We start from the raw sequence: 12,994 nt of genomic DNA on the forward strand, positions 1-12,994 counted from the left end.
ACTGTAGATTTGTTATGAAAAACGGGTGTTTGAAACGTTCTTATTGGTTTGAATTCACTATAGATAGGCAATGATTGTTTGAAAGATACACATATCTACATGTAGATCGGCATGCTTTTTTTTATTTAAGTGTACAAATTGATATATCATTATGTCATTTGCGGTATCTCCTAGCATAATCTAATGACATTTTATTGCCAATATATTAACATTGAATGTACTTGTTGAGTTTTACTTATTTCTTTCAGACTTCAACGAGTGTTTAAATGACCCAAGCATATGTAGTCAGACTTGCACTAATGAAGTTGGTGGATACAGTTGTTCGTGTGGGGCGGGATATCTCATTGGCGACGATCTCTCGTCTTGTATTGGTAATCCGTCATTATTACGGAAATTTTCAAAATAAGTAGTGACTGAATAGCAAACAACAGACGACATAATATGCCTGTAGATCTTAGTTTACACCGACCGCAAGTGTCAATTCTATTCCGGCCAACAGTGCTAAGGGTTGATTTAACAGTTTTGTTTCAGTTTGGCGTATTTCCGGTCGCTTTTTAAATGAGCAATAATAAATACTACCACTCGATGAAAATAAATCTTTAGTTTATAGAAAAACCTGATTATCCTCTTTTGAAATCACGTGTAGTAAAATAGAAGATATGCTTATTTAAATTGCCAGTGTGAATTTTGATGAAATGGTGATTGCTCATAACTTGCTGAAAAATGTTTTTTTATTGTTTTTTTTTTTGTTCTTCAGATATTAACGAGTGTACACGAGGATTAGCAGACTGTGATAGTGTAGCCACGTGCGCAAATACAGCAGGAAGTTTTACATGCACGTGTATGGCGGGCTACTCGGACACCGGATCGGGGAAAACCGGTCAATGTCAAGGTAAAAAGCTATTGACTCTTAATGAGAATATAATTTTGGTTTGTTTTGTTATTTCTTAAAAAAATCTTCTGTTGTTATGTTTGTAATTAGTGTTTTTTTAAATATATTTTCCTTTAAAGGATGTACCAGATTCACCAGTCAGGTCAGTAAGCTGGTAACTTTGTGCATGATGGGTTTTTTAGCTTTTTCTTTTCATATTGAAAATAATTCATGTAATTTACAGGTCCCGCTTTATTACATTTATCCGTCTTTGAATCCGGGACGGTCCGCACGCCACAAAGGCAAATGTACAGTCACCACACCAATAAGAGGCCTTTCGGTTTTTGAAGTATCAACAGATTTGCGTGGCACTTAATATTTGATGTATAGCATAATAGTACGAACATTATATTTGTTTTAAATGTTTTCTTTATGACTTATTTTAGACATTTGATTTCAGATATTGACGAATGCAGCACACTGACTGACCCCTGTCCTGCTAATAGCCAGTGCGCAAACACAGCTGGTTCCTATGTGTGCACGTGCGATACTGGGTACCAATTTAATACTGTGACGGACTTATGCGAGAGTAAGTTGTTGTTTTTTTCTTTGCAATGATAGAAAAATAAGCTTTATAAATATACTGTTTACAATCTAAACATTTGTAAATTAGAATTATCCTATTGGTTTTGGCATATTCGTTTTTTTTCCATTGTTTACAAGTGCTTTCGGTCATATATTAATTACATGTTTCCATTAAATTGTTGCATAGCCTAATTTCATATTTTCTCATTCTATTTATAGATATTGATGACTGTGCACTTCAAACAGAGTGTTCACAATTATGTGAGGACGGTGTGAACACATACACGTGCAAGTGTCGGAGTGGTTTCACAGCGGCCGCAGGGGGAGTGTGCAACCGTAAGTAAAGATACACAATGCATAAACCTATATATTATATTAGTAGCATGACAAACTTCGCGATCGTGTATATGAACATATATAACCATTTCGTAGCGGCTCGGGTTATATAACTTTACATTATGTTTAAATTGGCCATATAACCTTACAAAAATCTTTACAATTAATGATATGTCCTTGTCCTTTTTAAGCAACAAGATCCATTTAATCTTGTGCCAAGACAGTCAAATTTGCTCCCAAATTTTGACTTTATGTACTTGCTTTAGGCATAAGGGTAAGGAAAATTTCTTGAATCATTGGCGGCATGTGTTTAACTTATCATTAATCCTAATGAATCACCATTCAGTCTACCTGCATTCTTATTCTAATTAAAATAGTTGTGAATAATACATGGCATACTTGAAACAAGCTTTAAAAATTCATATTTTCCCTTCGGATAAAACATAAAATATCTATTAATTCATTAAACAAAATATTTCTTGTCAAATACAGTAAAACTTCAAAAGAAGTTCATATATCAGGCGAAATCTTATCATTATTTTTAAATTCTTTACACAGCGGATACCACGTGTGATAGTACACAAGCAGCTACCTGTAACGGTGGTGACTTCTCTATAGCCACGTGCGCCGTGGCGAATGGTGACGTAATATGCGCGTGTAAAAGCGGCTACGCCCTTGACTCTAGCAACAACTGTGTCGGTACGTGAACTTGCTTTATTATGATTATCTCCCTTTGTGCAGTTGAATGATAACAATTGTCTCCCTTGATTGTGGTTAACATCCTGCTAAGTTACATTAGCATAATTAATGATTTTATTTATAATATATTTTTATATGGAATGCCGGTAGGGACATGCCACTTTGCTTATATGCCAACTACTTAATTGCTTATTTGCTAATTTCTGATTTGCCAATTTGCTTATTTGCCAATTTGCTTATTTGCCAATTTGCTTATTTGCTAATTGCTTATTTGCTTATACATGTATACATAATTTTTTATGCTATTGTCAGGCGACACGTCCGACTCGCTAAGTTCTTGTTTGATATAAAATAACAAGTCTTTGTAGACTTTATTTCAAGCTCATGAACCTATATCATGTTAATATTATGTTTATAAGGTTTTGTTAATTATAACTTGTGACATTTATGATCAATCCATCATTACCTAGAATATAGGTAGAAAGACAGATGGATACATTTTTAATCAATTTCGAAAAAAATAAATTTAGTTTCAGAAAGTAGTTTGTTTTTTTAATTATCTTGAGTTTCCGTTTTAGCTCCACTATTCAGAGAATAGGGATGCTATTCTTAGTAACTTGTTTTTCTGTCATATCTCTGTTACTTTTGCTGATTCATGCATTTTACTGCAACTTTGCATAAACTTTGCGTTACAAGCATGCATACAAAGTACATGAAGAAGCTGTGCCCGTTATATACTTAATGTCAAGGTCACCAATGTATTGTACTAAGAAACCTTTTTTTTCTGTCATATCTCTGTTACTATTGCGTATATCTAACTGTTACTTCACATAAGCGTTAAATAGGCAGCATGCATACACAATATTCAAAGAGGCTTTGTCCATTATACCCTAGGTCATGATCATGGTCATGGTCACCTGATAGCATGTAAAATGTACAATATGAAAAATGGAAAAGTGTGACCAAATTTCAAAACCATTGAACCAAAGCAAAATGTTGATGCACACACTGACATAAGTGATCTCAAAATCTTACAGAGCTAAAAACGAAGCCTATTGCTTAAGTGCAAAGACAAACACCCGTGTTAAGCATGCACCAAATGTATCATTCGTGATACTATGTGTTCGTACCACTAAAATGAGGCCCTCTGTGACAAATCTGCTGAGAATAACGACATTTTATATGCCATAAAATAATAAATAGTTTTTGTTTTCAAGTTCTTTTATTTTCAATCTTTAACCAATATTTTTCACTTATATATGACTAATCAAGTGTTTATTATGCCACCAATCTCTGACTTAAGCTGCACAAACAGATATATAGCTGCAACACATTATAAGGCATTCTCAAGCACAGATGCTGGCGGGTCAGATCCTGCCCCTAACGTGATACGCGTATGTAAACACTATATCAAAACTATTTTAATATTTATTTAAATACAAATTGGACATTTGTTACAACGATAAAACCATTAAGTACTTTATTGAGACTTGGTGGTATATGGTATTTTTTCATACCGGTATATGTAAAAATTGCTTGAAAACAAGTTTTAACGATGTCCAATTCGTGTTTAGATATCAAAATATTTTAAATAAGAGTGTTTACAGGGGCACGTATCACGTTGGGGTACGGGATCTGACCCCAAGCGTCTGTGTTCTCAAGGACATGTCAGCCATCAGTTGTAGACATATATCTGCGTAGGCATCACTGCAACTAAATTCATTGACCAACAGTATTCTTGGAAAAACACTGAATTTACAAGAATACTGTTGGTAAAAGTTAACAGATCTGACTCAACTGGTTGTCTGTAGTCAGATGTTCCATATACTTCCGGCACAGTGTAAACTTTTTCTATTGCAAGAAAGCAAATTAGCAATAGGCAAATAAGCAAATACGTAAACCAGCGGTTAACAAATAAGCAAATTAGCAATTCAGCAATTGGCAAATAAGCAAATTTGTCATTAAGCCTATCAGCCATTGGCAAATAAGCAAATCGGCAATTAGCAAATAAGCAATTCAGCAATTGGCAAATAAGCAAATTGGCATGTCCCTACCGGCATTCCATAATTTTTATTTATATTAATGTATTGGTATGTTTGACTATTCAGTGTAATATATTTATTCCTTAAACTGTCAAACATACTAAAAAATACTAGGAAAGATAGGGTTTTCATTTAACATGTTGATTACATCTTTTCTAAAGATCAAAGTTTGCTAGTTTTCAGCCAGAAAAGTGTAATGTGTCATATAGCAATCTTGCACAGTTTTCCGGTTTTTGTAGTTTTTGTTTTATTGAATTTGCATACGTTTCACAGATATAGATGAATGCTCAGCTGGTACAGACGCTTGTGAAGACGCCAGCTGCACCAATACAGTCGGTGGCTATACATGCACGTGCAATTCCGGGTTTACTTTTAAAACAGGCTCGAGTTATATATGCGAAGGTATTGATATTTCCTTGATTTAAATGATTGAATGTAAAGATCTCGAATGCATATACATACATGTGTGATGTGTCTGAATTAAAGGCCTATTATGTCTCCAAAAATAATATTTCTTTTCCTTATATATAAAAAAAAATTCTTTTATTTTTTGTTTGTTTTTGGTATCATATTACAATGTACAAAAAGTACTTCATTGATCATATATATGCACCTTCTTCTACTTCTTTGCAAATTAGAAATTTTAGTAAAGTTATAGTTATTTATTATTTTGTATTGAAATAAAAATACCACTATGTTTAAATTTGGCTACTCTTTTTTTAAAGAGTATAAACACATGTTTGTCCTTTCTAGGGAAGAAAATGTACTCATTGCTCTATGTTTTTAGATTTTCATATACGTCAGTGCCATACAAATATATATACCTTTTTACAATACGATAGTTCCATAGAAACGGAAGTAGCATTTAGCGCATGCGCATTTTGCATGAGGTAAAATGTTTAAACTTGATCGGACATTTCTTTCTTAAATGTTATCAGTGTGTGAGTATTTGGTCTGTAAATATGTTATGTCATTCTAATTAATGACCCAGTAGTATATACACGTTGATTATTATTTTTGTTACTTTATTTTTCATTATTTCAGATATAAATGAATGTTCGTCAAGTTCAACTAATGACTGTGAATCACCTGCCACGTGCGTGAATAACCCGGGAAGTTACACATGCAGTTGTCCCAGCGGTTACACAGTGTCTGGATTAGGCTGTGCAAGTAAGTGTTATTAGAAATGCATGCCTGAATAAGGGATTGAATTCTGACTCGCTTGGTTGACCTACTTTGACTTTGTAAGATATTTCAGTGTTTTAAATAAAAGGAAACATTGACAAGGTAACTGTGTCGAGTCTGGCCAGATTACACGTTGACCAAACTAGCCTGACCCTGTGACAGTGACAAAAATCCTTCACTTATGCTACAGCGCTCAGTGGTTAAATTCATCTTGAAGTATTGGTGAAGCTTGATAATTCAGAAATGACCTGACACAAGATCTGCTCTACTTTGAGTCGATTGCCCTTTCTTAAGAGTCTAGAAATGCCAGACCTTCTTTTGAAAAAAAAAACTACATGAACTTTCAAAAGTTATTTTTCAAACATTGCGCGGTGGTTGCTGGATGTTTTTTTATTTTACTTGTTAAAAGCAATATTTTTGTTTCAGGGTATATTAAAATGGACACAAGTGTTATGTAAATTATTTTGAAAAAAAATAAGTGTTGATTTTCTAAATGATTCAATTTTAAACTAATTTTAGATATCGATGAATGTGCTGACCCTACAACTAATGACTGTGACCCGGAAGAGGGACAATGCGCGGACACGCCCGGAAGTTACACATGTTCATGTATTGCCGGTTACACTGGGGATGGATTTTTATGCTCAGGTGACTTTTTCTATGTTCAATATTTGAAATCTTTGGTTGGATTCCTTATAACTATGTTTTTTATAACAGACACAGTTTCCATGAAAAGACTTCCACTTTATATAAAAGAGAAAAAAGGCCCTGGAAGTCTCGCAAAAATATTTCCCCAAAAAGTTGTTAGGTATCTATTATCATGAATGTATGGACTATAGGCTGTCGCATGTCAACATGGTCAAAGTATTGTTCTTTTTTATTATTTTTTTAGTACTTTTTGTATTTTTATTTTCGGCCTTTCAGATTTGAACGAATGCAACGAAAATGACCGAGGAGGTTGCGAGCAGGGTTGCGTTAATTCTAAAGGCTCATATACTTGTTTCTGTGGTAACGGTTATGTTTTAAATGGTGATGGCAAAACATGTGATGGTAGGTTTGGGTTGTCTTTATTTTCTTTTCTCAGTTCAATAAATAGGTTTGTTAAAATTTTATGTATACTGTATGGTTAGAAGTGTTCGTAACTGTTATTCAAAGATTAAAGAAAAATATACAAAATATCAATGACTGTACCACAGTGTTCTTAGTCCAAATTTCCTGTAACTTTATCGGCCAAGGCTGTTTACTTTTAAACTTTAAATAAGTTAAAATAAAAAAATACGATATTTTCATTATTTTGCTCATTCACCGATAAGCCATTGCAAGCATCATAGTTCTTTTTCTACATTAAAAGTTATTAATTAGATAATTAATCTAGAACAATAAGGTGATTGAATTGTATTTTTTGATAAATTTATTGATGCGTAGAATTAACGCTAGCGCTGCTTATGGGTTTTGCACTTTAGAACCAAATGACTGCACATTAATTTGGCAGTTTTCGTGTTAAACTTATCGTGTGGACTTCATTTTTTTAGATGTGGATGAATGTGCCTCATCATCGACCAACGACTGCTATGATAACTCCCACTGTACAAACATTGCCGGTGGCTACACATGCAGTTGCCCGGCCAACTTCATTCTAAAAGCAGACGGCAGGACGTGTGACTGTAAGTTGCATTGCTTTATGAACATTGTCTCATCAAATTTCTTGTTAAGTAAAAAAGGATGTGTGTTGTATGATGTATACAATACTATGTTTCATTATTTAACATGTATGATCACCGGATGAAAAAAACAAACCTTATACTTTTTAAATAACATATTTTCTTTTTAAAGATGTTCAAGTGTATAGCTATTTAACAAATATAAATAATTATATAATCTTTTGCATAGAGTTGAATAAAATATTTTTCATAACGTTACAGCTGTAGACAAATGCGATCCGAGCAACACTTGTGAATATGCTTGTAATAAAGTCAACGGCGCGGATGTGTGCACATGTGCAAAAGGGTACCAGCTTAACTCTGACGCCACCACGTGCAGCGGTAAGACAATGTATTCATACGCGATATGATTATAATTAAATATATATTCATATGCAAATGAAATGTAAAAGTATTTATGGCGAGATGGGATTAGTTTTCTTCTTTTACTGCTGATCTAAAGTGTAGATGTCTTGATATATTTGTTGTTAGTCTTCTCTTTTTATAATTCTTTTTCTATTCTGCTCCCTCTTTGCGATTGTATCTTTTGGTGACAACGTGTACTTTCAGTTTAATTTCATCCGTACATGAATTATTATGTAGTGATAATAACTGAAGTAAATATTTTTTGTGTTTTCAGATATTAACGAGTGTGCAACAGAAGGGGCTACATTATGTCCGTCTGCTAATAACGTAGTTTGTCAGAACACTGATGGAAGTTACAAATGTAAATGTGCAGACGAGAACCAATATCAGCAAATTGAGGAGAATAAGTGCAAAGGTGAGTATAAAACATAAAAAAAATGATTTAGTCAAACATGACCCTACTTCCATTTCATTGAGTGAGACTGAAAAAAGGATTGGAGCACCACACTAAATACCGTAATCCGGTAAATACCGGACAAGGCGCTTGAATGATTAAATGCTTAAAATATCGCCTTTTTACCCGACGGAATGAACAAAGCATAAAATTAGTCCTTTGGAACTATTTTCATATCTTTATTGCAGATATTGACGAGTGTTTAACAGGTGTTTGCGACAGTTTAGCTAACAGTAAATGTAGTAATCAAGACCCAGGATATGAGTGTGTATGTTTGACGGGCTATACACTTAACCAAGGAACCTGTGACGGTAAGCCACGCTTTACTAGTTGTAATTTTTTAAACCCCATATTGCTTATCCATAAGAATTTCATTCTGTCGTTTTGTGCTTTGATAATGTTACATACAATAAGGAAATGACACAATTAAATAGCTAAGTCATTTAACGTCTTTTCCATTAATAGCTCGTATAGATTCTTTCGTCTTTTTTCCGTATCTAAATCTTCCGTGTAGTTTATTTATGTGGAAAGCGTTATTTTTTAAAAAAATATTTCTAGTTGTTCCCGGTCATACAGACTCTTGTCTTATCTTTTTTAAACACGGAAAAAGACGAATATTTCCGGAATTTTCCGATATTGTGGCGAATCTTCTACATTAATTATCTTATTTTTATTTCCGTTCTCTTTTTCTGCAAATCGAATTTCTGAATGCAGATTTGGCATTATATGACTAAATAATATCGCTTCCAGTTGTATTTTGAGCTTACATATACTGAATAAAAATGGCCAAGTTACTAACTACTTTTACTGAAGTCACATAAAATTTACGACTATTCCAGTTGCAGAGAAACCATGTTTGACTAATTCTGTTTAAAGAAAAAGATGAAAGAATTTTTTATCGATTATTCTAAAAAGTTATTCAATTATTTAACACTGATCAATAGCGTCAATAGCAACAACAGTATCAATGAATAATCCCATTTTTATATACATGCATATTTACGCATATATTTCAGATATAAACGAGTGCACCAATGGCGATGCTGCTTGTCACTCTACTCTTGCCACGTGCACAAATATAAATGGCGGATACACGTGTGCTTGCAATTCTGGTTACCAAGGCAACGGCATAACTTGTACAGGTAACCAACCAAACAAACAAAAACAACAATACATATATAATATAATATAATATATATAATATAATATAATATTTATATAATATAATATAATGATTAGAAGCGTAAACATGTATACTTAAAGTATTATCACATCAAAGGTAAATAAGTCATTTTATAGAACAGTCTTGAGTAGAGGGTGTGGTATTGATCTTGTTACCAAGACCATTTATGTCTACAGCCACAACAATAGGTCCAATGGGAACCAAACGTATTCTGACATTTACAATTACAATGTATATACATGTATATAATCAATAACACTCCATGGAATCATAACAGATGAATATGTAATATATATTTATTTATATATTTTAATCATATCTTAAACATTGGGGTTTTCAATAGCTGAACATACAGTTTCATGCAGTGTTTATACACGTTTTTGTTTTAATTTTCAGAAATCGATGAGTGTTCATTGGGCACTCATGACTGTGACCCGGTCGGTTCTTGCACGAACACTGCAGGCAGCTTCACGTGTTCGTGTCCCAGTGGTTACACGTTGGCGTCTGATCAGAAGACATGTAATGGTAAGTACAAGTACCGTAATTAGTGTTTTATTACGTCAGTAATTCAAAAATACTTACAAGATATTTCTAAAAATAGATTATGATGTTACAAAGTTGATGATTGCAATTTTATATAATTTTTATCGGAGGATGGCGCATATATACATTATATATTCAAAGATAGCAACATAAATCAACACCATACCGTCAAATATATAATTTTATCTATTAAAGATATCACACACAAAGAATGATTTTTTCCATTATTTACTTTGTTTAAGATAATAACGAATGTACAGCTGGTACGGACGGATGTGCGGACACTTGTGTGAACACAATTGGAGGCTTTACCTGTACATGTCAGCCAGGCTTTACCCTTGCTGCAGACCAGAAAAGTTGCACAGGTATGCCATACATGTAGTAATAGTCATTTTGACGTAGATCGTAGGTGCTTGGTCTCGTAGCTTTTTTTTGCTATTGCTGAAAGTTTGTACCCCTGCTGTAAAATCACTTGTTTATACCTAGCATACTGTTTGAAAGCAATTCTTACAAAAATTGGCGGCCTTGACATCTATAATTAACAGCATATGATTTCTAACCATACGAATTTGCCAATGATCATATTAGATGTCACAAAAACAAATTTTATGCTGAAAATGCACTTTAAAAAAACAACCAGTCATTTAAATTCAGAATAGTCACTTTATCCAAGAAATCCTCCCTAACTGGCCATTCGAAGCTGTGGTTTCAATTAGTGCGGTGTGATGCCTTTTAAAATGTTGCTCTTTATATTAGTTTTGTCTGCCATCATTGTTGGTGAATTTTCACAAGTTAGAAACATTGAGATAACCAAAAGAGCTGTTCAGTTGAATGGCACTGATATACTTACATATTTTTCGTAAATGTTTTTCAGTTGAGGTGCAATGTGATTCGGCGTTTGAAGCTCTTTGCGAATCGGGATGCGCACGCATCTCTGGTACTGACACGTGCACCTGTAATGGCGGATTCACCTTAAACGCTGATGGAAAGGCGTGCGACGGTAAGTCAGGAACATGGTTAATCAAAAACTTATTTTAATTTACAGATGTAGTAGATGTATATTTTTTCCAAAAGAATATCGGTTCCCTACATATTGCAATTAATAAAATGAACGCTCGTGCTATAAATAGGCATTTAATCAGAGATTTTTTTTATTTAAGGATTCTGATTTCATTGCAGATATAAATGAATGTTCAACACAGTCTCCGTGCGATCCAACGAGAGGTGCATGTACAAACACAGTGGGTGGTTATACATGTGCTTGCCAGGATGGCTATACCCTAGGCACAAATAACGCTTGTAATGGTAAGTATACTGGTATAAATCTTAACCATTTGGCCTCTAGTGGGGCTGTGACTACTTGTCAGAGCGATGCAAACATGTAAACAAAAATGTATACCCTTATATGGCTACAACCACATCGTACTTTGACATTGTTTTGACAAAAATAAACAATGGATTGTTCCAAACTCAAGGTATTTCAGAGTCGTTACACAAATTAAGCGATAAAGCGCAAAATTTCATGGTAAAGCTAGCACTCTTCCTGCGGGGACAGTCAGATTGAAAAAATCCTCAATATGTTCCCCCGGCGAGTGTCGCATTACCACAGCTGATTTGGGCGGAAAAAAACAACAACACACAAACATTCAGCGGCTGTAAACCTTGGCTCATTTCCTTCGCTTTATGAAGCACTGCCATGGAAGTGAAGGCATGTTTATGATTCAATCGGCGCTTCACATCGGCTTTATTGCCCTTATAATGCTATATATAAGATAGACGAGTTTGAATTTAGCTTGATAAAGAGGATTTTAAGTTCAGCGCTATACATTTGTTTTGGTACTTTACAGATCGTGATGGCGGACTCTCATTTTGGAGTCAATGGTCTGACTGCTCGGTCACGTGCGGTAGTGGTGTAAAGACTCGAACCCGAAGTTGCACAAACCCTACAGTGCAGGGTAATGGTGCTCCTTGCACCGGGGACACTACTGCAACAACTGTGTGTACACTAGAGGCTTGTGCAGGTGAGAAACTGGAAAAAATAGAGAAAGAATAATGTGTTACTATTACATTTGTATATAAAATATTAAAAACTATGTAAAAAATGTGTAGTTCAGCTTTGAAAGACATTTTTGAAATCCTTAAAATAGTTTTGTAATAATTGAAGATAATCTTATTGAAGAATCTGGAATACATAAATGAGATTAAATCAATTTATTCAGAGTTGACATCCAACTGATGCTTTCATGCTATCGAGCTGTAAAAAAATGTTGGGAATGATTTGTGAAATGGGTGTGGTTTGTGATATGGATGTGATCTTTTATATGCGTGTGGTTGTTTGACACTGACGTGCCTTTGTTGTTAGTCTGGTCTCTGGGTTGAATGTGTCATATGGGCGTGGTATGCGATATGAGTGTTGACTGTGGTATGAGTTTGGTCTGTGATATTGGGTGGTTTTGTATATAGAAGTGGTCATTGATTTGGGCATGGTCTTTGATTTGGACGGGGTCTTTTAATGTAAAGTAGATATACAATATCATGATTGAGTTGAATGATTAGCTATGATGTGATTTGTTAATTATAATATATGGCAATTTTTTTAACAGTTTCTACACAAGAAAAGGAGCACGGTGTATCAATAGCTTTCTCAGGAATCACAATTACACAGGTAATTTATTCAATCATAAAAATTTCTATTTTTATTCTTGAAAACAAGAGATAAAAAGATGGAGCTGTATAAATGGATAACAATATTTTATTTTCGTGGCACTTACATTGTATTGGTTATGTTCAGAAAATAGAATAACTATAACGCAACAACCTTGTTAAATATTAAAATAATTTATCTGTCAAATTATCTTTGGGAAAAAAAACAACAACATCAACATGTTTGAACATTAAATGGAAATAAATTCATTGCAATGATATGTTATTTCGTTATGCATTAAATTTATTTATTTTCGCAAACTTCAGCAGTCGACATTTTGCAGTCAACCCAACAGCGAGCTTTTTTAAAAATAACATTTACATTAA

General features: G+C 33.9%; 1 protein-coding gene across 1 annotated transcript in view; it reads left to right on the forward strand.

Annotated features, from left to right (window-relative positions):
• LOC132736996 (mucin-like protein) overlaps window positions 1-12,994 on the forward strand; it is a gene marked incomplete at its 5' end in the record, with an annotated part of 36,514 nt that overhangs the window by 20,002 nt on the left and 3,518 nt on the right. The window contains 20 exons of the mRNA XM_060724226.1: window positions 249-371; window positions 758-892; window positions 1,332-1,460; window positions 1,676-1,792; window positions 2,351-2,491; window positions 4,807-4,935; window positions 5,578-5,703; window positions 6,238-6,366; window positions 6,643-6,768; window positions 7,251-7,382; window positions 7,641-7,760; window positions 8,059-8,199; window positions 8,427-8,549; window positions 9,255-9,380; window positions 9,818-9,946; window positions 10,207-10,329; window positions 10,839-10,964; window positions 11,144-11,269; window positions 11,812-11,985; window positions 12,568-12,629. Of these exons, the coding sequence (XP_060580209.1) occupies window positions 249-371; window positions 758-892; window positions 1,332-1,460; window positions 1,676-1,792; window positions 2,351-2,491; window positions 4,807-4,935; window positions 5,578-5,703; window positions 6,238-6,366; window positions 6,643-6,768; window positions 7,251-7,382; window positions 7,641-7,760; window positions 8,059-8,199; window positions 8,427-8,549; window positions 9,255-9,380; window positions 9,818-9,946; window positions 10,207-10,329; window positions 10,839-10,964; window positions 11,144-11,269; window positions 11,812-11,985; window positions 12,568-12,629 (2,537 nt within the window). The remainder of the gene's footprint in view (window positions 1-248; window positions 372-757; window positions 893-1,331; window positions 1,461-1,675; window positions 1,793-2,350; window positions 2,492-4,806; window positions 4,936-5,577; window positions 5,704-6,237; window positions 6,367-6,642; window positions 6,769-7,250; window positions 7,383-7,640; window positions 7,761-8,058; window positions 8,200-8,426; window positions 8,550-9,254; window positions 9,381-9,817; window positions 9,947-10,206; window positions 10,330-10,838; window positions 10,965-11,143; window positions 11,270-11,811; window positions 11,986-12,567; window positions 12,630-12,994) is intronic.

The sequence above is a fragment of the Ruditapes philippinarum genome, unplaced genomic scaffold (genome assembly GCF_026571515.1).
Source record: "Ruditapes philippinarum isolate M1 unplaced genomic scaffold, ASM2657151v2 ctg3664_1_1_1_1, whole genome shotgun sequence".
Lineage (NCBI taxonomy): Eukaryota > Metazoa > Mollusca > Bivalvia > Venerida > Veneridae > Ruditapes > Ruditapes philippinarum.